Genomic DNA, 27,311 nt, shown 5'->3' on the forward strand with positions numbered 1-27,311 from the left:
AACCTAAACATTGAGACTGCCACCCCCGATACTACTTATATGTTAGGTCGAACAGATATGTTTTGAATCTAGATTTAAAGACATTTACAGATTCAGACTGTCTAATACTTATAGGGAGGTTATTCCACAAGAAAGGGGCACGATAGGAGAAGGCCCTCTGGCCAGCTGACTTCTTTTTAAATCTAGGAACACACAAGAGACCTGTATTCTGAGAGTGGAGAGCCCTAGTCGGCGTGTAAGGTTTAACAAGATCAGACAGATAGGTTGGAGCAAGCCCATTAAGGCTTTTGTATGTTAATAAGAGTACCTTAAAATCGGATCTAACATGAATCGGGAGCCAGTGTAATGGAGCCAAAACTGGGGTGATATGGTCAAATTTCCTAGTTTTAGTTAATATTCTTGCTGCTGTGTTCTGAACCATCTGAAGGCCCCTAGTTCTAGACCGAGGCAACCCTGATAACAGAACATTACAATAGTCAAGTCTAGAGGACACAAAGGCATGAATCAAAATTTCTGCATCAGCCATGGCTAAAGAGGACCTAATTTTGGAAATATTACGTAGATGAAAGAAGGCGATCTTTGTCACCTCTTTAATATGCTGGTCAAAGGCAAGAGTTTAATCTAACGTTACTCCAAGGTTCTTGACTGTTGAACTATGGGTTATAAGACAGTTATCTACAGATATTGTTAGGTGTTGAAATTGGTTTATATGTCGCGCAGGGCCAATGATTAACATTTCAGTTTTGTCTGGGTTTAGGAGCAAGAAATTACTGGACATCCAACTATTCACAGCAGAAAGACAGGCCTTTAGTTTAATTAATTCAGATCGATCATCTGCTTTTATGGGCATGTAAAGTTGTGTGTCATCCGCATAACAGTGGAAACTTATTCCAAAGCTGCGTATAATTTGACCAAGAGATGCAGTCCAGATTTAATAGGAGATCATTCACAACTTTGGTAAGTGCTGTTTCAGTGGAATGGCGGGCCCGAAAAGCTGATTGGAATGGTTCGAAAAGACAGCTTAATGATAAATAATCTAAGAGCTGTTGAGATACTACCCTTTCTAGTACTTTAGATAAGAATGGAAGGTTAGAAACTGGTCTATAATTATTTAAAGACTCTTGGTCGAGATGTGGCTTTTTAAGCAGAGGTTTAACTACGGCCGCTTTAAAGCTAATGGGAACAACACCAGTTGCAAGAGAAAGATTAACTACATTTAACATAGTAGGGCCCAGCAATGGCCATAATTCTTTCACTAGTTTAGCAGGGAGAGGGTCTAAGAGGCATGTAGTAGGTTTAGAGATTGAGACCAACTTCGATAATTCTTCCAGAGAGACAGGCTCAAAATGTGTTAAAGAGAGAAGTTGGGTTTTAACACCCAGAGAAGGAACCACATCAAATTTTGATCCAGGTGAAGCTGAAGAAGTAATTTCATGTCTAATGTTATCAATTTTACGGCAGAAAAAATCTTGGAAATCATCAGCTGCCAATAACAAGCTGCTTGCCGTTGGCTGTTTCTGGGTCAATCTGGCCACAGTATTAAACAGAAATCGAGGATTGTGTTTATTTTTACTTATTAATCTGGAGAAATAGGCAGCTTTAGCGGTGGACAGAGCACGTTTGTAATTTAAGACACACTCGTGCCAAGAGATGTAGCATGATTTGATGTCGTGTCCACAAGAGAAATTATGAATTAAAGGCTAAAAAAAACTATTGAATGAAAAGCAAAAGTGAAAAAAAAAACTGTATTACATCTTTCTTTATTTTTAAAACTTTTTTTTAATGACTAACATTTTGGTAAAACTAATGTATAATTTTACTCTTTTTTTCTTTGCGTCACCTGTATGAATATTGCTTATGTTTTTCATTTCAACTTTTCCAGTAATACTGAATGTTTATGGCACAAATCAACTGTTTAGAACTACTTTTAAATGAATCAGAAATGGACAGGTCAAAGCTGATTCATTGTAAAATGTGTTACAGTAAAATGCACAACAGTATGACACGTCTCCACTATAGGCCTTTCCCTGCTCTACATAAATGAACATGTATATCAATATTCATCCATGTTTTTGAAAATGAGATGGCCGTAATCATCTTGTCTTCAGCTACTTTTTCCGTATTACGGGTAATGGGTTACACTGGAGCCTTGGGTTAGGGTTAGGCAGAGTTGGGGTACACCCCTGACAGCACCCATGACAGCACTCAGGCCCACAATCATACCTACTGACAATTTGGAACGGTCAATTCACCTCAATTGTATTTTTTTGGAGGAGGAGGGAAGCCGGAGAACCCGGATAGAACCCATGCAGCCATGAAGAGCACATATACAAACGCCACACAAGGAATCAAACCCAGAATCTTCTTGCTGTGAGGTGACAGTGGTACCCAATGCGTCACCGTGCCACCCCATACATCTATATAATTGTAAATAATAACTAGTGTTAGCTGTTCAGTAGTAGTGGCTACTTCAATAGAACTCTTTCCTCTTATAATGCATCTAATGAATGTTGTCTTCTTTTTCTTCTCCTTTTGCCCTCCTCCTTTTCCTTCTATCTTCAGCTGGGGGAGGCAAAACAGCTTGTACGAGATGCTATCACTGCAGGTATTTTCTGTGACCTGGGTTCAGGAAGTAATGTGGATCTGTGTGTTATCAACAAAGCTGGAGTGGAGTACCTGCGAGGCTATGACAAGCCCACCACCAAGGGGAAGAGGTGAGCCCAAAGATGCATTCACACTATTAACTCTAGAGTCATCCTCAGGTTCACCTTCCTTTAACAAGCTGTTCTGCTTTTTAATGAAGCATAGCTGGAGGTGACAAAGGTTGACAATCCCATCACTGTAGTCATATTGTAAAGACTTGATTTTGAGAAACAAATCAAATTGAACAATTATTTGTTTTTCTGCATGACTTTATATCCATGGGACACAGGAGAAACAAATCTTTATAGCTTTACATCCAGACATTTGTCTATTCTTGGTGTGTTGGCCTTGCCTCGCTACATGACTTCATTTCCTTTTGCTGAGAAAGCTTGAGAAATTATATTATAAAATATTGAATTGGTTGTCACACCTTAAAAAAACAAAAACTTAAAAAATAATCCTTGCATCTAAAAGTCCTTTTTTTTTTTAGCTTAACAAATGAGACTTCTCTCCTTGTCCTCTTTCAGGGAAGGGCAGTACAGATACAAACCCGGCACCACTGCTGTCCTCTCCAAAACCATGACCCATCTCCCTCTGGAAGTGGTTGACCAGTCGGTTCAAGTTATGAGCACTGAATAAAACACGGCACCATGTTGGATGCAAATAAATCAGTGCTTGCAATAAAATGTGAGGTCGAAGTTCGGACTGTTCTTTATCTCTGAACCATCACTCACTGGCAATGGTTTTGTAATAAAGTATTTTTTATGTAATGTTCACAGTGAATTTTAGGCCCAATTGATGACTAAAAAATTGATGATGAAAATAATTATTACTCTTATGTCAATTTTATGAATAATAAGACAGCATTGTGTTAACTCAAATGAAGATATATATACATGGCAATGTACATTCAGTGTAGAGCATTCTCTTTTCTTTCATCCATCGCAGTTTTACCACTGTCTTCCTCCACATCCGTGGAAAACTTATGGTTGTACTTTAAGAGTTTAATGTTAGGGATTTTTCGTGGTGAAAATCTTCTAATTATAAATTAAATTTTTATGAATTATATTGGATAACGGTGCACACAGTAAACTATGGGTCTATATGAAAAGTAAAACTTTGAATTAATGATTATGTAATATGTTCAATAAAAGTTCTTTATGTAAGTGCTGCTCTACTGATTTTTCGATCATCACTGATCGAAAAAGCAGTAGTGTAGTAGATAGATTATTTATGTTGCGCTTTATGATAAAAGCTTGAAATGACAGGATAAATGTATTACTTTAACCTTAAAGGACTTTTAAAACAGCTCAAAGAAGTGTTTCATTCGTTCACCCGGGTATATTCAAACGTTAGCCGAGTCCTCCCCGCCCGCCTAGCGACATCAACTAACAAGCAACAATCGTCCCCAAAGAGTTTGTCCCGCCCACTTGTTCCATCCTGATTGGTTGCAGTGGACTGTTGAACCATCGTTTGAATCTCAAGATTCTGTGTCCCGGCAGTTGATGTTTTTCTGCCCCATAGGTACGTTTTCGATAACTGTTTTTGGAATATTTATACATTAAACGTCCTAAAATGATGTCTTAGAACTAAATTAGGGCTTAAAGTGATGCAGCCGTTAATTTTACACGGAAAGATTTGTGCTATGTGAATACACCACAGTGAGTTTCAATGGGACGCTGGATGACGACACAGATGTTCCGTTTTTCCAGCGAGAATGCGCGAAGAAATAGTTGTTTATGCAGGTTTTTTGTTTATTGAACAGCGCCACGCGTTTTTCAACAGTTTTACGTGATGTTGTCGATGTTATTGGTGGAGACAACAAGAAAATGTTTTGATTTCTTTAAACTGAAATACGTGGTGACGTTGGGTGGAGCTTCAGCGCCTGTCCGCTAACAACCAGGTCTCCGTTAGTCATTAGATTTAATTTTTAAAAACTTCGGAATAGCAGCTGTAAAGTGCAATTCATTGCACAACATGCCTGCTAAAAATGTTCCCAACCCCTTCCTATTAGTAGTGTCTGTGGTATTTCCCTGCGGTTGGTGCTGACCTGTGGACACCATGCGTCCTGATACCTCTGCTAGTCGCCGGAAAGGTAAAACGCCTCAGCGTCGCCCACCTCTTCCGGCCCCAGGGACATCCGGGTCACAGCACAAGACCCCCAGGAGGAGTGGCGTTCCTCGTGAGTCATTCAACATTCAGGATACAGATTTTTTTTCTAAGTGAAACTCTATGCTGACAGGTTGCACACCTAATCTCATTCCTGCGCGATGTCACAATCAGTCACAACTGTTGTCAAAGTGAAGGCAACTAAAATTTGACCAAATTACTAGTTTAAAAAAAATCCATTCATCTGTTGGTCCTCCTTCCTTCAGCGGAAGCAGGGATCCTTTCCTGCCAGCACAGCTAACATTTGAATCTGTTATCCAGAGCTTCCTGGATCTCCCAGGAAGAGGAAGTTTCGGCCAGGAACCAGGGCTTTAATGGAGATCCGTAAGTACCAGAAAAGCACAGATCTTCTGCTCAGGAAGGCACCCTTCTCTCGCCTGGTGAGTCCAACAACAGTAGTTTTATACATAAGGGTTATTTTTAGTACTAACACCTCCAAAAAAGTTTTAATTTAGTGCTAATGCTATTTAAGTTTGGTTGCTTTATAAAATACAGTAATCACATCACCACCAAGGTATAAACTGTGGTCGTGTGCATAGCCATCATCCACTCAACGGTGTGACATGATAATTTGACTAAAATATAAGGCTTTTCATATGTTTATTGACTCAACAGTCTGATAAACTTCTTGGCAAATTTGAAAATCAGGAGCCGACTAAAAAAGTTCCTCAAATAATTTGAGTACCTTGATTTGCTCATGAAGCAAAGTATTTCTTAGTCTAAATCGAAAACTGTCCTTCAGTTTGTTTTTGTTCCGTGAGTTTGAGGTACAACCTGCTAAATGTAAGTGACAGAGGAGGAATAGATTAAGGCTAGTAAACAACACAAGTTTACGGAAGATTAGAATGAGGGGGCCCCCACACTGGATCAGTGTGGGGGCTAACTAGATCAGTGTCGGATGAGTGGTGGTATTTCCTCATAATAATAAAGTTCTGGATTCAATTCCTTTCCCTGTGTCTGCATGGGTTCTTTCCATGTTCTCTGGATTCATTCCACCTCCTAAAACATGTAATTTAGATAAATTGGTCACACCAAAATTTCCAGTTACCAGTTCATTGATGATGGTAGAGAAACAAACAAATCAATCACATTTTTTTTTAGTCCATATTCATATTTGAAAATTTGCCTCTGTATTTGCAGAATAAAACCTTATACCCTTTGATCCTTCAATTCAAATTACAGTTTTGTTTTTGTTTTGTTTTTTTAATAAAAGGGAAACATTTTTCTCTTCATAGCTATGTATTATATCTCTTTTGAGTGTTGCTGAGCAATATATCTCATCAGAGTAATTGATAGATCAATGGATTATGATAGCTCTCATAAGGAGTACCCTCCATCTTTCATTTTAGGTTGCTGCTGCTTTTTGCATTTCTCTCACCTGACAGGAATTTTGCTTTATCCTGGATGTCTTGGTTCCTGTTTCAGGTTCGGGAGGTGTGCCAGAAATTTTCCAGAGAATCTCTCAAATGGCAGGTCTATGCTCTCTTGGCTATACAGGAGGTAAACAATCAGATGTCCTGCTTTTATCCTCAGCAGTACAACTGTTGTGTTGCCCTTAGGTATCACACTTCTGTTTCTGTTGTCTGAAAGCCTAAATGACGTCACAGTACCTATTTTTTTCTGTGTTGGACTGGGTCAGTGGACCAACCTGTAAATTGAATAGTGTCATCTCACAAGTCAAGTCATGTGAACTTATTCACCAGTGAGCCACAGAGTGCACACCCACATTCACATTGTAAGCCCCCCATTCCTAGTACATAGCTAAAATAGCTACAGTTAACTGACAAGGCTCGATCACTATACTATCCATTTTTCTTTGTACTGCAGTACGACATACGTATTGCATACGTACTGGTGTGAATGCACTGATGCACAGACCGGTCTGGTTCAGTATGTAAGTCTGCTGTTTGGAGCAATGGGTCTAATTCAACTCTTTTCCCCTCCCCCCTCCTCCTTCCAGGCAGCAGAGGCATTTCTCGTCCTGTTATTATCAGATGCCAACCTTTGTGCCATACATGCAAAGCGGGTGACCCTGTTCCCTCGCGACATCCAGCTGGCCAGGAGGATCCGAGGTGTGGACAGCCTCTGAAAGAAGAAACACCCCATCAGCCTGTTTCATCTTGCTGTGCTGCGTTCAGTTTCAGATAGTGATTCGCTGTTTTCACCAGGTTTCTGAGTTGTGGAAGACAAAGTAATTTGTTAATTTTGTTTTAAAGGTCATCACAGGTTTTATGAAAAGGCAAAATGTTCAAGTTCAGGTTCTTTGATTTAAAAAGTCTCTTTAAAACGACAGACAAGAAAACAAAAAATTTAAATACTGAGATGTAAGTAAAGAAGAATCTAATCACTATGGAGCAGTTTTGTAATTATTTTATATATTTGTAAATCTGCTAGCTAGTGTTCTCTGTATTACATTTGTTTTAATGTCTTACTGATGTGTACATATTGTTTCCCAGTCAAGTAAGCTTATTTTAATAATAAATACATTATTGTTACATAAATCGATGTCATGTTTTGGTTTGAACACAAGAAATATTTCTTGTCAGCAAACTGCACGGTACCTTTATGTTAGTGATGATATTGGTTCTGGTTATTAAGTCAATAGCAATCATGGAAGAGGATAGTTTAGCTCACATTTACGGAAGCTTAATTTAAAAACAAAAAAAGATTCTTTTTTTGTGTTTTGCAATTTTTGTCTTGCTTCCAAAGGTGTGGATGGTTGGCCAGTCATTCACATTCTACCTCAAGAGGAACGGAAACAAAAACCTTAACTCAAGGAAGCTGCAATAATTCAAGCCCCCTAATGTGACATGCACACAGCATCTTCAATAATGAGTTAACTCCCCGCCCCCAATTAAATCACTAAATCATTTTTACTTTATAATAAAGCAGTGCTTTTCATAATATAGTCCTTTCAATTCACCACAAAAGCACATGAATGAATAACTGCACTTGTAAGTAATGGGTTTAAATCAAAAACAGGTGCTGGTTCTGCTGAACATCTTGGTCCAACAGGGTTCCAGTATGTGGTATGCTCTGTTGCTGTGCTGTTGGTGAGGATAGTGCTCAGAATTATGTAAGTTGAAGGGTTAATGAGAGGTGCAGACAATGATGGCCTCATGAATGTGAGGTACATTGTGAAGATAGATACTGTAGATAGATAGATGCTGAGATGTAAGGAGGGGAAAGTGTGGTTAGTATTACATGTGAATGTAGGACTAAAGCAGGAAATATATGTCATGCCAAAGCAGTCAGAATGAGTACAGATAGAGGGACAGGCAGACCAGCAAGACTTTTGACTTTTGACACAACGTTATTTAAGCACATCAAATTTTGACACCAATGTCTTTAATTGTAAAAAAAAAAAAAAAAAAGTAATAAAAAATCATATTACATAATCAGATTTCCATCATCATCATCATCATCATCATAAAAACTGGGTGTCAAACCCACTTCAGTGATCTAAAACTGTCAGATGTCTGTGTCTCTGTGTGGTTCTGTGGTGCACTGGCGTCGCGCCTGGGGTTTCTCCTGCCTCACGCCCTCAGCTGGGATAGGCTCCAGCTCCCCATGACCCGCTACAGCAGTTGAAGTGGAAGAAAATGAATAAATGTTTAACTTAAACAATTCCAATATAAAATCATTTTTAAATTATGAACTATTTTTTCTATAGAAATAATATAAAATATAATAATGTTTTTCATAGAAATAGCTTCACCAGTAGTTACGGTGCAACAAATGCATATATATCAAAAGACTACAAAATATAATTTGGCTCTTGGATAGATTTTTTTAACCTACTGTGGTCACACCAGGACCGGCTCTACTCTTCACCTAATTGGATAGGTTTGATGATGGCATTTTTCACATAGGCAAAGTTATTTAATTGAGGGACATTATAAAAACATTACTGTTATACTAAGCCAATTTGAGACAGAGCAGGACAGGTCCTGGCATGCAATAGAAGAGGACTGTATTCTTTTTTTTTTACTGCACCATAGTACTGAATGATCTAACAGCCATCGGAGCATGCTCGCCGAGACAAAAGTTGTGAATCAGATGAAAGTTGAAGAAAACCTGACCTTTAACTGATAGGAAAGGAACCCAGTCTGAACGTCTCTGACCTCACCCACACTCCCACTAAGTCTTGGGCTGGGTACCAGATGGTGGCCAATTCAAGACCCCTGTAGGCCAAAACATTTGGAGTATGAGCTGGTAGCGGGAGGTGCCAAAACCTGATCATCATTATCATCATCATCAACATCATTATATTTATTGATCAGATGTGGTCAAACACTGATCCAGCCCTCATGGAATTACTTTAGCAGTAAAGTACCAAAGGGTTTTCTGTTAAGGCCCACATCCACATCAGGGTTCCAGGCCCTAAATCAAAGATGATTCCCATGCTGACCCCAAAAGACCCGTTTGAATTGGCTCAAGCTCTGAACTCTGAACCATCTCACTCAGACCCAGAAGGTGTTGGATACTGTTCTGTGGAGCCAGAAAACCAAACTGGACCTTTTGTGGTTTCTGGATTAGCGTTACATCTGGAGAGTCGTTGCTCCTTCGCGATTGAAGGAGTCAGCTGAGGTGGTTCGGGCATCTGGTGGGGATGCCTCCGGGGCGCCTCCGTAGAGAGTTGTTTCTGGCATGTTCAGCTGGGAAGAGACCTCGGGGCAGACCCAGGACCAGGTGGAGGGATTATATCTCAAGACTAGCCTGGGAACGCCTTGGCATCCCCCAGTCAGAGCTGGTGGATGTGGCCAGGGAAAGGGAAGTTTGGGGCTCCCTATTGAAGCTGCTGCCCCCGACTACAATTAAGCAGTAGAAGATGGATGGATGGATGGATGGATGGATGGATGGATGGATGGATGGATGGATGGATGGATGGATGGAGGTAAGAGATCAGCATGGATTGCCTGTATGGTGGCTGTAAACAAAAATAAACACAGTGATGAACATGAAAACACAAAATAAAAGTTGGTTTCCTAACATCGACGAATGTCATCATGGACTTTTACTGTAATTAACTAAAAATCTTTTACAGTAATTACGGTTGTTTACAGTCTCCAAGTATCCTGCGCGTATCGTAGGTTTTACGGTAACCATGACAAATTCAAGCATGTGATTGGCTGAGCGGACAGGCTTTCTCTGCTGCGTCACAACCTCTCATCCCTGTCACACGCTTCAGGCTTCCGTGGAGAGACAGACCTGTATTGCGTCAAACAGCAGCAACTTAGTTACAGCGAGCTCTATGGGAAAACGCTATAAACGGTAAACCACCACAGTAACTGCAGTTCTGTTACACCGAGGAGCAGGTAAGTCGAGAGTTTGTTCTCGTGGAAACATAAAGTGTGTGTCATCAAATAACTTCCCATTTCTGAGGCAGGAGTTAGCAGGCAGTGGGTTTGAATGGGTGACAGCACGTAACTCATCAGGATGAGAACCATTATGTTGGGGGGATGTTTCGGCTCGACGAACATTGAGCGGTTGCTCTTCTTTTTTTCACAGAAGCTCAAAAAGCTTCGCAGCCTGGTTTGTTTTTGTTTTGGAGATGTTAGCATGCATTTCGCTGTTAGCCGCTTTTAGTTTGTGGCTGTGCAAGGCGACGCTGGGCTAATTAACCAGCTAACTGCTAACTAGCGTAAATATATTCCCAAGTTTCTTTTCTTTGTTGACAACGTTACAGATGTCTCATATTCAGCAGGATCTTTGGATCCGCTTTGTAATTTGTAGAGAAGCAGACGCAGCTGCAGTCAGTCAGGTTGAGTTGTCACATTGGGTCCATGTTCTACATGTAGATGGCGTGTCTTATTGCAGTTGTTGCGCCTGAATCATTACTTGTCAAATACAAACAGAATGGAAATGGTGTAGGCGATGTTTGTTTTGGTTTTTACTGGATTTGATTTGAAGGAAAACAAATGAAATTAAGTTGAGCATCTCTGCTGTTTGTCTCCTCAAGTGTTCACACTTTGCATCCTCTGGAAATTCTTGGGAAGTTAGATTGCATGTGGCATTCCAGTATATATTCTTGTACAATGTGCAACACACATACTGTAATTTCAAGTTGTTGCATTAATTTGCTCTCCCCTCTGTGAAGCACTTTATTAATACTGTATGTGTATAATATGTATAATAATGTCTGTGGGTTTGTGCTGCTGCTTTCTCATTCCTCCACTTGGACCCTGAATTTAATTTTGCTTTCTAGGTGATACTTCCTTGACATCTGGTTCCAATAATTTCCTCCAAGAGTAAAGGAAATGATCTGATCAGAGCAAACTGAAATTCTTTTGATCTGTTTTGTAACAAGTAGAAGTTAATGAAAGGCCACACTGTTTCTGTTTCATTATTACCGTGATGACAGAGGTCAGCTGCTAACTGCAAATGAGTAATGATTGAGAGATAAGAGAATACAGTAACAGATGATGAGTCCTACTCTGGGTTTGTTGTTTTGCATTTGCATTGTAGCTCTTTGTTCTTTCAGATAAGGAAATCCTGTTTCCTGTATATCTTGTGATTTAAAGTAATAGCTCTTTTGATTATTGATAATTGATAATAATGCTTACAGGTCTAGTTGTACTTCTTCTGGGTTACGTCTGGAAATTTAAGGGCAGAAGTTGAGCAGGATGATAAAATAAAGTGTAAGAAAAGAGTTTCATCTAAGCAAATAGTGACCAGTAAACAGGTTTGTTTTTAAAGTTATATTTGTAGTCTGCTTTGACAAGCAGAAGTTGTTTGGTGGAGAGGCAGCATTTTTGTTCTGATTTTACAGTCATTAAACCGGTCTCTCTACACCCTCCACTATGTAGCACAACACAACACACCAGTGAGTCATTGGTTGCATGCATGACATACAGTAGTTCTTACCACAAAGATATTCCAGACCTCCAACAACCTGTGAAAGTTGCATGTGGATCCTCATTTAAAAGTTAGAAACAGCTGTAGTGGTTGTTGATTTGGCACAAAATTAGGGAGTTCTGCTATCATGTAGTGTTCTTTATTTATTCCTGATTTTACTTGCAACAATAGATATCTTATTCCTTCAGGTCTTTCCACCTTGTGATGCATGTTGTCTGTCTTTTTATCTTTCCCATCTGTTGGTTGAAGCTACCAGGATTTAGCTTGTTCTTTGTGTCGATGTGGAAAAGATTATGTCAATCCTTGAAAGCTTTGTTTCTGAGATCACGCATTTAATCACTTCTGCCCACATCTTGATTAATGACTTGCTGCTGGGGTTTAAAGGTCATAGGGCCCCAAGGTCTCATAAGATCAAAGGTTATGTGATGGCACTGATAACCAGTACAATATTTTAAACGTTGAGTAATAAGTCTTTATAGTGTTCTTGACATCAAGTTTCCCATACAAACTTTGAACTGATGAGTGGATTTTTTTAAATATTATTTAAATTGTGTAGGAACTCCATCCTTGACTCATGCACAGTAAATTTGTTTTATACCTCTAATTACAAGATGACCTTGCAAATTAACTCAAGTGTTTGTCCGTGTTAACATAAACTACTCCAACCTTTTAGTTTGGCTCAGTCTCAGATCAGCTGCTTGATACAGCCTACTTTAAAATTCAGCTTCCCAAACATGAGGATTGAAATACTATTTCAGCTAATTGGGAGTTAGGTTATTTTGATAGCATTTTTCTTTCTTTCTTTCATCAGCTCTCCACCAGTGGACCGTTCGAACGAGTAACACTCCACAATGCTGTCAAGGTTGAGAACAACCTGGTCGCTGAGGCCCTGCGTCTCTGTTTGCAGATGGGCGCACACAAAAGAAAGGGGCAGGCCACTCATGCTCAGCCCTCGCACCAACAAAGTGAGTCGATCACTGGTGTTACGTGTCTGTGTCGGCATTTCCAGGTTAAACCTAGGACAGCTTCATTAGCATGCACGTCAGCATGGTAGCCCTTTATGCCACTTGAATTTTGTGAAGTGATCTAACTCATATAGGCTTTGGTGTTTTGTAATATTTCAGGATTTCATCATGAGTTTTAAAGTGGATGAATTAATCTTAATTATTTATTCATTATTAAACAAACGAAGCAAAAAAGTTTTCCAGCAGCCTGTTGGTGTTTTTCCTTTTGCTGACTGACTTTGTTTAATTTTTAACACAATATTGGATTTATTCTTTATTGTATAGTCCTCCATGCAGCCATATTAATTATGACTTATGTAAATCTTGTGAAGTCCGTACGATTTAAACAGTACTATAGCTCTTCTCACCTCACCAAACACCGATGTCATTCAGGCATTACTGCATTATGCATTCTGTACCCGTAACAAATGTCCTGACAAGAGTTTATCTCGTGCCTTTCTTTTCAGGTTTTTCAGTTACAGAAGGTTACAAATAAATTTGCCACACGTGACCCTGCTTAAAATAACCAGAACTCACTCTGTACCACTCAGGCTGTATTTAGCCTGCACATATGCTGAATATAAACAGGCCACAGACAGCTGATTGGTGGTCCTAGATTACCTTCATACTACCACTGCCAGCTGATTTAAAGAATTCATGTGATCAACCGCAATTATGTTTATTAATCTGAAAGAGCTCTCAATAAGCCATTATCAGATTTCAGTGAAATTTTGAGATTTTGAGGATTGTTTTTTTTTTTTTAGGAAGAGTATGAAAATGAAACACAGTGTGTTTATGTACCATTGGATCATTGTATAATGTTGTAATCTATAATAAGCGACACCTGCAGCAGGTACTAAAACTACTGTTACATTTTTTACAAGTAGTACATTACTGTTACTACTTACATTTCTGCTGTTTTTTTATTTTTCAACATTGTGAATTTTATATTTATTTTTACTATTTAGGATTTAATATTCAGAACATTTTAAATTGATGTGTGTTAAAATGTCTAAATTTAAGGACTTTTGTCTTTGTGCTATTGCTATTTTATTTTTTCCTATCCTGTTGTGATTTAACTTTAGATGGCATTAATGTCACTGACGCCTTTGTGTTGAATCTTAAGATACCTAAAATTGAATGAAGCAAGAGGAAAATGGCAGCAGGGTGGTTACTAATAAGGCGACGTGACTCCTATCAGCAGACTCCATCATCACACCTCTCATGACTCATGATGACCCGACAGTAGAGGTCACAGTGTCGCAGACGTGCTGTTTATTTCAAAATGAAGTCTGAAATCAAACATCTGAAATACTTTTGTAAGACGATGGTGTGTGTTGCTGAAATGTGTAAAAAGAGAACTAAAATGAAATCTGACTGGTTTCCGCATTGTGCTTTGGGGAACTGGATTTGAAAATTGAGTAAAGTGAAATGCTCTAACAGCATGACTCATCATTGTGGCTCAGGAACTTCCAGCATTTGTCACTCTCACAAGCCTTTGCCTCACCTCAGACGTTACGGATTTCACGTGTCACACCACTATGTCATTCAGAAATGAGTCTGTAAACATTTTTTACCTCTTCTTCCATGTAATTGCAGAATTGTTTCTACACAGACTCCTCTTGTAACTGTAGTTATGCTTGTATTAGACACAAGGTTTAAACACGTCGCACTTCTACTTTTTCACCACAGGGCATGGCCTTTTCTCTCAAAGAGCGGCAGGTTTTGGGAATTCATGGTCTGTTACCCCCAAAAGTGGAGACTCAAGAAATTCAGGCACTGCGCTTTCAGAATAATCTCAAGAAGATGACTGATCCCCTAGAGAAGTAGGAGCATATAAAGCGGAAATCCATGAAAAATAACCACAGTTTGATGTAGATGAAGATATACATGTATATGCTTATGTTTTTCTATTTCTACATAGGTACATCTACTTGATGGGCATCCAGGAAAGGAATGAGAGGCTTTTCTATAGAGTGTTGATGGAAGACATCGACGAATTAATGCCAATTGTGTACACTCCCACTGTGGGCCTGGCCTGCATGCACTATGGACACATCTTTAGAAGACCAAAGTAAGCATTCAGTGAAGATATAAAAGGAAAATAAATTACATATTGGATATTGGACACAGATGTGAATGTAAATTATGTTTTTGTAGGTGAGTTATATTTTCTGTTCCTACCCAGAGGGAGCAGAATCTTATCATGATATTTAAATAGTCAATATTTTTTTTCTTTCATCACCAGAGGCTTGTTCATCTCTATTCTTGACAAAGGACACATTCGTTCCATCTTGGACAACTGGTCAGAAAATGATGTTTCGGTGAGTACCTGAACATCTGACAGAAGATGAGCTGTAAATATGGATGCATTTACAGATAGACAATATGGCTATAACTGTCAATGAGTAGAAATCAGTAAATAGTCTAGCAAAGTCTGTTTGATTGTTCCTTATTTTTGACATTGATCAGTTGAAGGTTCAGTGAAAGATTTGTGCTTATTTGCCTGCCTGTTGAATGTTGAATTTATTTTCTGACTGATGTACTGTACTTCTTCTTCCATCTTCTCTGTTTAGGCTGTGGTGGTAACTGATGGAGAACGTATTTTAGGATTAGGAGACCTTGGTGTTTATGGAATGGGGATCCCTGTGGGAAAACTTTGCCTGTACACTGCCTGTGCTGGCATCAGACCTGAGAAATGTCTGCCTGTGGTGATAGATGTTGGTACAGACAATGAGGTAAGAAGGCTTCACATGAATGTTTCTCTCATTTCTTTATGTGCTTTAGGTTAAAGTAGGATGGCGCACCGTCATTCATGTTTTGTATTTGCACTCCTCTCAGACTCTCCTTGCGGATCCGCTGTACATGGGCCTGTACCAGAAGCGAGATCGCTCTCAAGCGTACGATGATCTGATTGACGAGTTCATGGAGGCTGTGGTGGACAAATATGGACAGGACACACTGATCCAGTTTGAGGACTTCGGAAATCACAATGCCTCTCGCATCCTCAGGAAGTACAGGGAAAAATACTGTACCTTCAACGATGATATCCAAGGTTCATAAAAACCTTCTCACTGATCACTTTGGAGCTTTAGATGGTCAAAATGCTTTTTTAACAATTCAATTCAAACGAATTTAATGACATTTAATGCAACTGATGCTAGTTGCTCAAAGCACCATTTTGGAAGTTCTGTCTGTTTTCTCCCATTATTATACTTTAACCCTTTTGATGTTTCCTTTGTTATTCCACCAAAATAAATCCAGAAGGCTGAAGTGTTTTTTGAGCATAAATCACCAATTCTGGCAAAGCTATACAACGGTTAACCATTCCTTTTGTGCATTGAAATAAACACTGATTCATCTCTTATCGTCATGGCAGTGGTGTCATACTGTTGTATTCCACGCCATCATTCCAGGTACTGCAGCTGTAGCCTTGGCTGGTCTGATGGCAGCTCAGAGGGTCATTGGAAAACCCATCACTGCACACCGGCTGCTTTTCCTGGGAGCTGGGGAGGTAAGATATTTTTCCAGTAATGATTCGATTACATTTGGGGGTTTTTTTTTTGTTGTTGTTGCTTTTTCTCGGGAAAGTCACAGGGGAAAGTCTTTTTCTCGGTCCTGGCAAGAAGAATGGCGAACTTCCTCAGCATCAACAGCTACATTGACACAATTTGTCAAAAAGCTGGACTACCAGGCTTTCCGGGCTGCGATGAACATGCATCTGTGATTTGGGAGCAGATACAGCTCGCTAAGGGGGACAGGAGTGACCTACACGTGGTATGGCTCGACCTTGCAAACGCCTATGGCTCAGTACCACACAAGCTAGTTGAGTTTGCCTTGGAATTCTTCCATGTGCCTGAGTGTGTCAGTAACATGGTAGCCAAGTTCTTTGACAACCTGCACATGTGCTTCTCTGTAAATGGCTATGTGTCTGGTTGGCAGCGGCTGGAGGTCGGAATCGCCATGGGCTCCTCGATATCACTGATTCTCTTTGTGGCTGCATTTGAAGTGTTGCTCATTGGTGCGAGGCAAATGGCCAGAGGCCTGAAATCACCGTCAAGAGGGAGACTCCCCGCTCTGAGAGGATACATGGATGACGTGACAAGCATCCTTCAAACCGCCCCATGTACAGCATGACTCCTCAAGCGGTTCGACGAACTGACCGTCTGGGCTAGGATGAAGATCAAGCCTGCAAAGTCCAGGAGCCTTTCGATCAGAAAAGGGGTGAGGGATGACAGCACGGTGTTCACGGTGGGAGGAGAGAACATACCACTTCTGGCAGAGCAGCCCATTCGAAGCCTCTGGAGGGAGTACACACCAGAACTCTGGGACAAGCAGGTGGGGTGGGTAGTTCAAAAACAGCTGAGAGAGGGTCTTGCAAAGATTGGCGATAGCCAACTCCCGGGGAAACTGAAGGTGTGGTGTTACCAATTCACACTCTTCCAGCGTGTGATGTGGCCACTGAAATTAGGGGAAATTCCATCTTCCCTAGTCAGCAAGATGGACGTCATTACCAACAAGTACATCAGGAAGTGGTTGGGCCTTCCCCGCTGCTTCTCGGACACAGGCCTGTTCGTGCAGAACATCCTGCATCTTCCTCTGAAGTCGATCAGCCTAGGATACAAGCAGGAGAAAACCCGCCTGGTCCTTGAACTGAGGGAATCCAGAGACAAAGCAGTGAAGAACGCAGAAGTGACTGTCCGTACCGGGCAGAAATGGAGAGCCCAGGAGGAAGTGGAGCAAGCCATCTCTAGGCTTTAACACAAGGAGGTCCTGGGGAGAGTCCAAGTCGGCCGAGCTGGGTTGGGCTGGGGGCAATCTGTCCTGTTCTGGTGCAAAGCCACAGGGGAGCAGAGGAAGACCATGGTGGTGGATGAGGTCTCTCAAGGGGAGAAGGTCACTACTTCATCAAGGTCATGTCCCAGGCTAAGCAAGGAGCATGGACTCGCTGGGAGGATACTATCGACAGTCATAACCTGGGATGACATCTGGCAAACTCCACAATCACGACTCAGCTTCCTTTTGAGGTCAGCCTATGACACCCTCCCATGCCCCCAAAACCTTGCTCGGTGGTTTGGAAGTGAGGGCAAGTGCTACCTGTGCAGCAAGGACGATGCAGGTCTCCAACACATCCAGTCAGGGTGTAACATCGCACTGTTACAGGGCCGCTTCCGGTGGTGGCACAATCAGGTGCTGAGGAAGCTGGCAGAGCAGTTGGAAAGATGCAGAGTCAGAGCAAACAACTCCTCTGAGTCCCATCAGCAAAACATCGCCTTCATCAAACCAAGAGAAGCAGGTCAGAAAGTGTGGGGAAGATTGGAATGCCTGGTTACTCCTGGAAAGAGATGGGAAATGCACGTCGACCTGGACAAGCAGCTTGTCTTTCCAACTGAGATCACAATGACAACTTTTAGGCTGGACATTGTGATGTGGTCCACAGCTGCAAAGAAAGTCCTAATCATTGAACTGACTGTGCCCTGGGAAGAGGGGATACCAGGAGCACACGAGTTCAAGCGGTCGAAGTACAGCGACCTGGCGGAGGAGTGCAGAGGAGGAGGCTGGTCCACAACTATTCACCCGGTGGAGTTCGGATGCAGGGGCTTTGTGGGGGGTTCTACAATTCGACTCCTCCGTGCTGCAGGAATGACTGCTCACAGCCTGAATAGGGCCATCAAGGAGCTGGAAGAAGAGGCAGAAAAAGCAAGTTTCTGGATGTGGTTATGAAGGAAGGACAGCACTTGGGGCTGAACACCCCAGTGAGATCAGTTGCAGGGAGTAACGTAGGGAGACGTCCCCACAAAGCCACTGCCCCCCCACCGGAGGTGTCCTGGCTAGGGGGCGAAACATCAGTGAACGGTGGCACCAGCTGATGACCTTGCAGCTGATCTCAAAGTGCACTGGAGGAGGTGCGACAGGCAGAAATGCCAAGCAGTAAACCTGTATCATCTAAACAGTAATGATTCGATTAGATTTGGGGGTTTTTTGTTGTTGTTGCTTTTTTCATATATAAAACTTCCATTTATTATAATCATTCTTTTCCCAACTAACTGCAGATGGTAAAGCTATTTATAAATGAGACCAACATTACTGAGGAACTTCAATAAATAAAATGTGTGCTCAACTTCAACTGCAACATTTCATTCGGCAAAGTGTATTTCCATTATTTGCCTGTTATTTTGAAATAACTAAAATGCACTGAGGTTACAGTTCACAGTAAGTATTTTGAGTGTTTATAAGGAAGAGTTTATTTTCTCTTTAGGCTGCAGTTGGGATTGCCAATCTGATTGTCATGGCCATGATGGAGGAAGGGATGAACCCAGATGAGGCCAGAAAAAGGATCTGGATGTACGACAAACATGGCTTACTAGTAAAGGTTGGTGCATGTGAAATTAACAATGTCGATAGACATGATTTGTCTGTGTAGCTTCCTGTCTTACTCACTGTTGGTTGGGGTTTTTTTTTTTCATTATTTATTGTTGCCACAAATATATCCAATGTGACTCTAGGACAGACAAGAGGAAATGTTCCCAAACCAGGAGCCATTCGTCCATGACAGTCCAGGGAACATCGGGAGCTTCCTAGATGCTGTCAATACCATCGAACCCACAGCTATAATTGGTACAGAACTTTACTTTAACTGAGTAAGACAGGAAAATGTTTATATGTAAAAGCAGAAATTAGATTACATGATTATAATGCTCCTATTTGTAGTGTTGATGTTATGATGTGTAATTAGATCTATTTTGTATCTTACATAACCTTTTCATGGCTCAGTGTGCTGATCAACAAATTCTTTCCTTCTTCCAGGTGTGTCAGGAGCTGGACGACTGTTCACCCACGACGTCATCAAGTCCATGGGGGCCCTGAACGAACGACCCATCATCTTTGCTCTGAGTAACCCAACCACTAAGGCAGAGTGTACCGCAGAAGATGCGTACACACTCACTGATGTACGCACGTCTTTCTATTTCTTTTTGTTTGATTCTTTCTGACTGACACTCAAAGAAAGTTTTAAGAATTAACATCACTTCTGTTACTGCAGTGTATTTCTTGCTCATCATCATTCTTTCACCCTTTGTCTCATTGTTCCACAGGGTAGATGTCTTTTTGCCAGTGGCAGTCCATTTGATCCTGTGACTCTAAGTGATGGACGTGTCATCACACCTGGACAAGGAAACAATGCTTACATCTTCCCAGGTTAACGAAAAGAAGATTCAGCATGTTTCTGTTAATATATTTTGATTTGCGCTTTGATTTATTCCATGCCAAAAATGTTGATGGAATGAAATAATTTGAAAACCTTCTCTCCTGTTTCATTCAAAAGTTATTCTGTTTTCTTGAAGGGAATTTTGTCTTTTTCTGAGTAAGACTTTTGGCATCTTCCAATATGTTCCCAAAAGATTCCTATTCCTGGAGGAACGTTCATATTCCTAAATAGGAGAAAATTTCCACTTCTTTCCTGTTTTCATTATCAGCATTAGCTTCTTCTGCTGTTCATAACTTCCATACATTACATACAATAACCTGCACTGCCCTCTTCTGATGAAACAAGTTTTTGCTTAACCAAGTGCACATAACTGTATTAATTAGGAGTCCCATTGATAGAAAAGCTCTTAATTTACAATTTAGGTTTAGTATTCACAAAAATGGATGCACCAATGGGAAAATAGACATTTGAATGATTAAGAAAATAAAATGTGTTGTTTGTACATTGCAGGGGTTGCTTTGGCTGTGATCCTGAGTGGGGTGAGACACATCAGTGACACAGTATTCCTCGAGGCTGCCAAGGTCTGAACTCATTATTAAATGTTTCTCTCTGAAGTTCTTTCCCTTGTCCCCAACCCATTCACCACCCACTTGTTGTCTCTGTTATGTTGACATTTGCTCTACAGTTGCCTTCATTAGTTCTCGGAATCACAGTAAGATTTGTTGCCAGCTCTGTGTTGAGTATAAAAATGTAATAAAAATGTTTCTTATTTTGCAAGCCAGCGATAGGAATGGTTTTGTCTGTTCTGTCCTTTGTAAGAAACACACACATGAAATATTATGGAATTAAATGTAGCAGTTGTAGATTTGGAATTTGTACTTTGGACTTTGAAGAAGTAACGCAGAGCATACCGAGAAGTGAGAGAGTTGTCACTGGTGCAGACTTCAATGGAAATGTTGGTGCAGGAAACAGAGCTGATGAGGAGGTGCTGGGCAGGTTTGGTATCCAGGAGAGGAACGCAGAAGGACAGATGGTAGTTGACTTTGCAAAAAGGATGGAAATTACTATAGTGAATACTTTCTTCCAGAAGAGGCAGGAACATAGGATGACCTATAAGAGTGGTGATAGGAGCACACAGGTAGACTACATCTTGTGTAGACGGTGTAACCTGAAAGAGATCAGTGACTGCAAAGTAGTGGTAGGCGAGAGTGTAGCCAAACAGCATAGGATGGTGGTGTGTAGGATGACTCTGGTGGTGAGGAAGATGAAGAGGGCAAAGGCAGAGCAGAAGACGAAATGGTGGAAGCTGAAAAAGGAAGAGTGTTGCATGACTTTTAGGAAGGAGTTAAGACAGGCTCTAGGTGGTCAGGAGGTGCTCCCAGATGACTGGATAACTACAGCTAATGTGATCAGGGAGACAGGTAGGAGAGTACTTGGTGTGTCATCTGGAAGGAAAGTAGATAAGGAGACTTGGTGGTGGAATGAGGAGGTACAGGAGTGTATACAGAGAAAGAGGTTAGCTAAGAAGAAGTGGGACACTGAGAGGACTGAGGAGAGTAGGCAGGAGTACAGGGAGATGCAGCGTAAGGTGAAGGTAGAAGTAGCAAAGGCCAAACAAGAAGCTTATGATGACTTGTATGCTAGGTTGGACAGTAAGGACGGATAGACTGATCTATACAGGTTGGCAAGACGGAGAGACAGAGATGGGAAGGACGTACAGCAGGTTAGGGTGATTAAGGATATGGATGGAAGTCTATTGACAGGTGCCAGTAGTGTGATGGGAAGATGGAAAGAGTACTTTGAAGAGTTGATGAACGTGGAAAATGAGAGAGAACAAAGACTAGAAGATGTGACGGTTGTGGACCAGGAATTAGCAAAGATTAGTCAGGATGAAGTGAGGAGGGCATTGAAGAGGATGAAGAGTGGAAAGGCAGTCGGTCCTGATGATATACCTGTAGAGGTTTGGAAGTGCATAGCAGAGGTGGCAGTAGAGTTTCTGACTGGGTTGTTCAACAGGATCTTAGATAGTGAGAAGATGCCTGAGGAATGGAGGAGAAGTGTGCTGGTGCCCATTTTTAAGAAGTAGGGAGATGTGCAGAGTTGTGGTAACTACAGAGGAATAAAGCTGATGAGCCATACAATGAAGTTATGGGAAAGAGTAGTGGAAGCTAGACTAAGGGCAGAAGTGAGCATTTGTGAGCAGCAGTATGGTTTCATGCCAAAAAAAGAGTACTACAGATGCAGTATTTGCTTTGAGGATGTTGATAGAGAAGTATAGAGAAGGCCAAACAGAGCTGAATTTTGTTTTTGAAGATCTGGAGAAAGCTTACGACAGGGTGCCCAGAGAGGAACTGTGGTATTGTATGAGGAAGTCTGGAGTGGCAGAGAAGTATGTTAGAATGGTGCAGGACATGTATGAGGACTGTAAGACAGTGGTGAGGTGTGCTGTAGGTGTGACAGAGGAGTTCAAGGTGGAGGTGGGACTGCATCAGGGATCAGCTCTGAGCCCCTTCTTGTTCGCTATGGTGATGGACATGCTGACAGACAAGGTTAGACAGGAATCCCCATGGACAATTATGTTTGCAGATGACATTGTGATCTGTAGTGAGAGCAGGGAACAGGTGGAGGAGAAGCTAAAGGTGGAGGTTCGTCCTGGAAAGGAGAGGAATGAAGGTTAGCCGCAGTAAGACAGAGTACATGTGTGTGAATGAGAAGGACCCAAGTGGAAGAGTGAGATTACAGGGAGAAGAGATCAGGAAGGTGGAGGATTTTAAGTACTTAGGGTACTCTCCAGAGCAATGGAGAGTGTGGAAAAGAAGTGAAGAAGCGTGTACAGGCAGGATGGAACGGGTGGAGAAAAGTGTCAGGTGTGATGTGTGATAGAAGAGTTTCAGCTAAAATGAAAGGTGTATAAAACCATGGTGAGACCAGCGATGTTGTTTTGTCTAGAGACAGTGTCACTGAGGAAAAGACAGGAGACAGAGCTGGAGGTAGCAGAGATGAAGATGCTGAGGTTCTCTCTGGGAGTGACCAGGAAGGATAGGATCAGGAATGAGTACATCAGAGAGGCCAGACTGAGATGGTTTGGACATGTCCAGAGAGATAGTGAATATACTGGTAGAAGGATGCTGAGTTTTGAACTGCCAGGCAGGAGGCCTAGAGGAAGACCAAAGCAGAGGTTTATGGATGTAGTGAAAGAGGACATGAAGGTAGTTGGTGTGAGAGAAGAGGATGCAAAGGACAGGGTTAGATGGAGGCAATTCATTCGCTGTGGCGACCCCTGAAGGGAAAAGCCGAAAGGAAAAGAAGACGAAGAAGTCGTAGATTTGGAATTCATTTTTGTTAAAAACAATTTTCATGCTCTTTCCAGACCCTTGCAGCTCAGCTGACTGATAAAGACCTTGAAGATGGTAGACTCTATCCTCCTCTCTCCAAGATCCGAGAGGTCTCTCTCCAGATGGCCGTCAAGGCAAGTCTCCTGAAAATAACCTTTTCCATCACTGACTGTTTCAGCTTTCAGTTCTTAAACTTTCCTCAAAGGTTGAATCAGAATCAACTGGCTTTCTGTTCAATGTGTGAAGACTTTCTTCCTCAGTCCTAACTGTTGGTTAGTGTGAAACCCACTTGCTCCACGACTCAGCCTTTGAGGATTACCAGAATATACACGAATGAGACTCTACACAAGCAACTTAGTCAAAACTGTTCCTGCTCACATTTCTACTTTCATCTGCCGGCTCACTGACCGCAACAAAGTAAGGGAGATGTACAGCTGGTGGCTCCAAAAGTTAACAAAAGTGTATTTAATAATAACTATACAATACAAATAGCAGCATGGCTATTTGTATTGACACCAAGTAACTGGGAACACCAGTTACATCTTGCTATAAAGCGGCAGTGCTGCTGACTGCGCCACTGTGCTGCCCACTTGAAGCCAGTTAGCTTTGAAGAATTTCTCAAGATAAGACTTTAAGAGCACATGTGGTGTTTCATCATGGGGGTGGGGGTGGGGGTTTCGTTTCTCTTAAGACAAGACACAGTGTATTAAACACAAGATATTTATTTTGTCAATTCAAATCAAAGTTGAGTAGCAATACAGTAATGTCATCAGTAGGTTGAGTATGAGTCAGATAACATCATCGATGATATTGACAGACAGACAGGTTCAGAAAACACTTATCTAAGCATGATGAGAGCTCTGGAGATGATGAAGAAGTCCTCCGGTGTGTTGTTGCAGAATATTCTGGGTACAGTAAAAAACAAACTAGGAAATGGATCACATATCTTTTTATACTCTAAAGGCGTGACTAGGGGGAGGTATTAACCTCGGCCCATCTGCTTTCAACCAGTTCTTTACGGGCTTTCAGGTGGTACGTCATGACCTCCAGACGTTACCAAAAATATCAAGTCGACAGTTTCACAAAACTATTTGATGACATAATATAATCAGTCACACAAACCCTGTGAGGACATATCTGCTGCAGACATTCTTTGGATGACCCTGTGCAGAAACATACATTCTAATTTCAGGTTTAGTGTATGAAATGATCTGGCTAGCTGCTTCTGTCAGTGTCTAACTTCTTCCAAGGATACTGACAGTCATGCAAGCATTTCCAAATATGGTCTAGCAGTAATTATTTTCATGCAGTGTCTTCATGACCTCGAGACATCCTGGGGCCACCTTCATGAGCGCTGAATAATTTGACACACACAACAATCCAGATCTTTGGTTCAATGAGATGATATTATTTTATTGTATTATTTTATTGTATTTAAAACTTTCCACCACAATCACTTAAACCATCATGGTTTGTGTTTGTGTCATATTAGTGTATTTACATCTGCCTCTCAGTATCAGTCAATGCTAAATGTTTTCTTTCTTTCTATAGGTGGTAGAATATGTCTATTCTAAAGGCATGGCATTCCGCTACCCTGAGCCTATAGACAAGAACGGATTTGTACGTGCTACTGTGTGGAACACCGACTACGACTCCTTACTTCCAGAGACGTACGACTGGCCAGATGTCAGCTTCGGTCCCAAGACTAAGTAGAAGTTGGGAAAACCCTCACTGACTCTTTTGGTTGCTATGTTACTCTCAATTATACAACTTTGAAAAATGATCATACTAAATACATTTTTGTTAAGGTGGCCCTATTATATCTGAATTGTGATTGCACATTTTCACTTCACATCCCAGGACATTCTCACTTGTCTGACTCACATAAACCTGACCACACCTGGAGGGCCCGTTCATCATAGGACAATACAATGTCGACCTATTTTATTCATGCATATGTTGTGACAGTACATCTGCTCAATGTTAAAATGGGTTCTTACAAGACAAGATATAAAATGATTGTGGGATTTGTTCTGTCGCTGACTACCACCATATTAATCACTAAAAATCTGGGAATAAGGTTAGCCCTGTGTTAGGACAGGCCGTTTTTCACCCATTTTAATCCGAGTCACTCCTTTTGTTTGCACTCCTGAATCTGATGTTATTCTGTGTTATAGCTACTGTATATGTAACGCACATGCTTTAAAATGAAGTGTGTGTTCTGCCTTTTCACATTAAGTGGATGTTTGGTGGCTCTCCAGCCAATGACATATACACACGTCTGAGACATGATGAAGACTCCATTCAGATGCACAGAAGTATTTTTCCTTTGCAGAGCAAAGGAAAAATTATGTTACTCTTGGCAGAAAAAGAAGGATTACTTAAAGCAGGACTTCAGAAACTGTAAGATTTTATGAAGGGAAATTAAATTGTATTTTTAAAAAAAAGTTGAACAAAATCCATGAATTTTAATTGTTGTTAAAACCTTTATCACATTATTTTATTTTTGGTGTTTTTCTATTGTTATACATATTCATTAGAAAGCCAGTCATCAACACTCCTTTGGGGAGTTTTGCTTAAACAAATCTCTCGAAATAAACTATTTTGCCTTATAAGTGTGATAAACAGATTATACCCAGATATTTATAGAAAGTTTCAAATAGTTGAATAAACATTTTGTTATATTTGAACTATATTTTATTTACTGAATATGATCTTTCTGCTGAAAGAGTAATTTATACATTTGTACTCAGTACATTCATATGTGTATTGACAGGTTGTGTGCAGTTTTTGTTTTTTTTAGATGTATTCACTAAGACCACATTGCACCCAGTTGACCTCTGTTTTCACTCTTCTGGTCTGTCATAAAGAATAAATATGACTGCTGCTATTATTGTCCCAAATTAGCTCAAGAAAGAGGTGAACTTTGCAGTTGTAGTGCCAACTATGAAAGTAGTCTAATGTTTAGTTCCAAAAAGTGACAAAGACCTAAGGATTGAATATTCTGTCCAAATTATTTACCAGTTACAATCTTTAATTTTATCGTCTTTCAGTCTGTTTTGACGGGTGGGCTGAAGTCTTCTGTTATGAATGAAGGGAAACGCCAGTTCATTTGAAGTATTGTCTTCCCATGGTGTCAACAGTATTTGTGGTCGATTTGTTACTTTTCCAACCATGCTTGAATATATGTGCTTTGTGTGTTTGAACTGTAATCTCAGTGCTGGGTGACTCGAACAATGTAGACAGAACTAAAACACAGCTCACCGTGAGAATTATGTTGCTTTGACAGACTGTATCCTCCACAAAATATAATTTTAGTTGAAAAGTTATCTACTTTTACAAATATTTTTTTCAAAGAAACTACCTAAATTAATGCCATGTGTTACTGTCTTGTTTTTTGTGTTGCCTCAGCATTTCTACTGGTTCTTTGAATATGTATAAAAAAAATGGCAGAAGGAAAATGGATATATGCTGTATATGTCATCTTTGGGTGCTGAATAAATTTTTTTTAAAAAAAAGGTTTTTCTGTGCAACAAGTTTTGGTCTTCATACAGTTGACGTGCAATTCTATAAAATGTGTCAGACATGTTTTTTTGTTTGTTTTTGTTTTTGCTGAAAATAAAGATAATTCGTATTTAAAACCCGTTTCACTCCATTTATTTAATATTCCAGAAAATATGAGTGTAAATTCATTTTAAATTATGGACATAGATATTTTTATTATAAGGACATTTTCACTGAATGATTCAAGTTCCCACACCACACATTAATGTAGCGCAATGTTTCTCAAATTGATTTTAATTTTATTTTTCAGTATCAAATGGTGCAATAAGTTGGTCAAAAATGTTTAAACGAGGTTTTTTTTTTAAATTTCAGGCAAATTAATGCACTTAAAACTTTTGTGTTATAGACTAAAAAATAATGTTAATAAAATTATTCTTTGTTATCAATTGAACTATATTTTTTCCTTTTTTGTTTTCTTTAATGTTAGTAAGGAATGTTATGCATAGGTGTACTTAACAATTTTATAGAAAATTGATATTATTTATAGTCGCGGCGGAGGGGGGCGCAACAGAAAATAACTGAGAAGCACTG

The 27,311-nt window shown here is 40.5% G+C and overlaps 3 protein-coding genes across 6 annotated transcripts in view; all 3 read left to right on the forward strand.

Moving 5' to 3' along the window:
• Window positions 1-3,338, forward strand: part of psmb10 (proteasome 20S subunit beta 10) — a 10,785-nt gene extending 7,447 nt beyond the window's left edge. For both annotated transcript variants that reach the window (XM_068311278.1, XM_068311279.1), the window contains exons 7-8: window positions 2,563-2,714; window positions 3,171-3,338. In XM_068311278.1, the coding sequence (XP_068167379.1) occupies window positions 2,563-2,714; window positions 3,171-3,282 (264 nt within the window). In that variant the 3' untranslated portion in view covers window positions 3,283-3,338. The remainder of the gene's footprint in view (window positions 1-2,562; window positions 2,715-3,170) is intronic.
• Window positions 3,339-3,935: 597 nt separating this feature from the next.
• Window positions 3,936-7,262, forward strand: cenpa (histone H3-like centromeric protein A). Of its 2 annotated transcripts, none has more exons than XM_068311036.1 (5): window positions 3,936-4,167; window positions 4,661-4,825; window positions 5,074-5,192; window positions 6,238-6,312; window positions 6,773-7,262. In XM_068311036.1, the coding sequence occupies exons 2-5, from the start codon at window positions 4,705-4,707 to the stop codon at window positions 6,899-6,901; spliced, it is 444 nt and encodes a 147-aa protein (XP_068167137.1). In that variant the 5' UTR covers window positions 3,936-4,167; window positions 4,661-4,704; the 3' UTR covers window positions 6,902-7,262. The 2 variants fall into 2 exon arrangements, with proteins under 2 accessions (XP_068167137.1, XP_068167136.1); XM_068311035.1 differs by having other exon boundaries at window positions 3,937-4,167; window positions 4,658-4,825.
• Window positions 7,263-9,993: 2,731 nt separating this feature from the next.
• me2 (malic enzyme 2, NAD(+)-dependent, mitochondrial) lies at window positions 9,994-26,839 on the forward strand. Of its 2 annotated transcripts, none has more exons than XM_068311637.1 (15): window positions 9,994-10,130; window positions 12,482-12,635; window positions 14,367-14,500; window positions 14,599-14,748; window positions 14,923-14,998; window positions 15,251-15,412; window positions 15,516-15,729; window positions 16,091-16,188; window positions 18,934-19,047; window positions 19,181-19,292; window positions 19,482-19,624; window positions 19,769-19,871; window positions 20,392-20,462; window positions 23,252-23,350; window positions 24,768-26,839. In XM_068311637.1, the coding sequence occupies exons 2-15, from the start codon at window positions 12,522-12,524 to the stop codon at window positions 24,927-24,929; spliced, it is 1,752 nt and encodes a 583-aa protein (XP_068167738.1). In that variant the 5' UTR covers window positions 9,994-10,130; window positions 12,482-12,521; the 3' UTR covers window positions 24,930-26,839. The 2 variants fall into 2 exon arrangements, with proteins under 2 accessions (XP_068167738.1, XP_068167739.1); XM_068311638.1 differs by having other exon boundaries at window positions 10,004-10,086.
• Window positions 26,840-27,311: the final 472 nt, after the last annotated feature.

This window comes from Antennarius striatus, chromosome 3 (genome assembly GCF_040054535.1).
Source record: "Antennarius striatus isolate MH-2024 chromosome 3, ASM4005453v1, whole genome shotgun sequence".
Lineage (NCBI taxonomy): Eukaryota > Metazoa > Chordata > Actinopteri > Lophiiformes > Antennariidae > Antennarius > Antennarius striatus.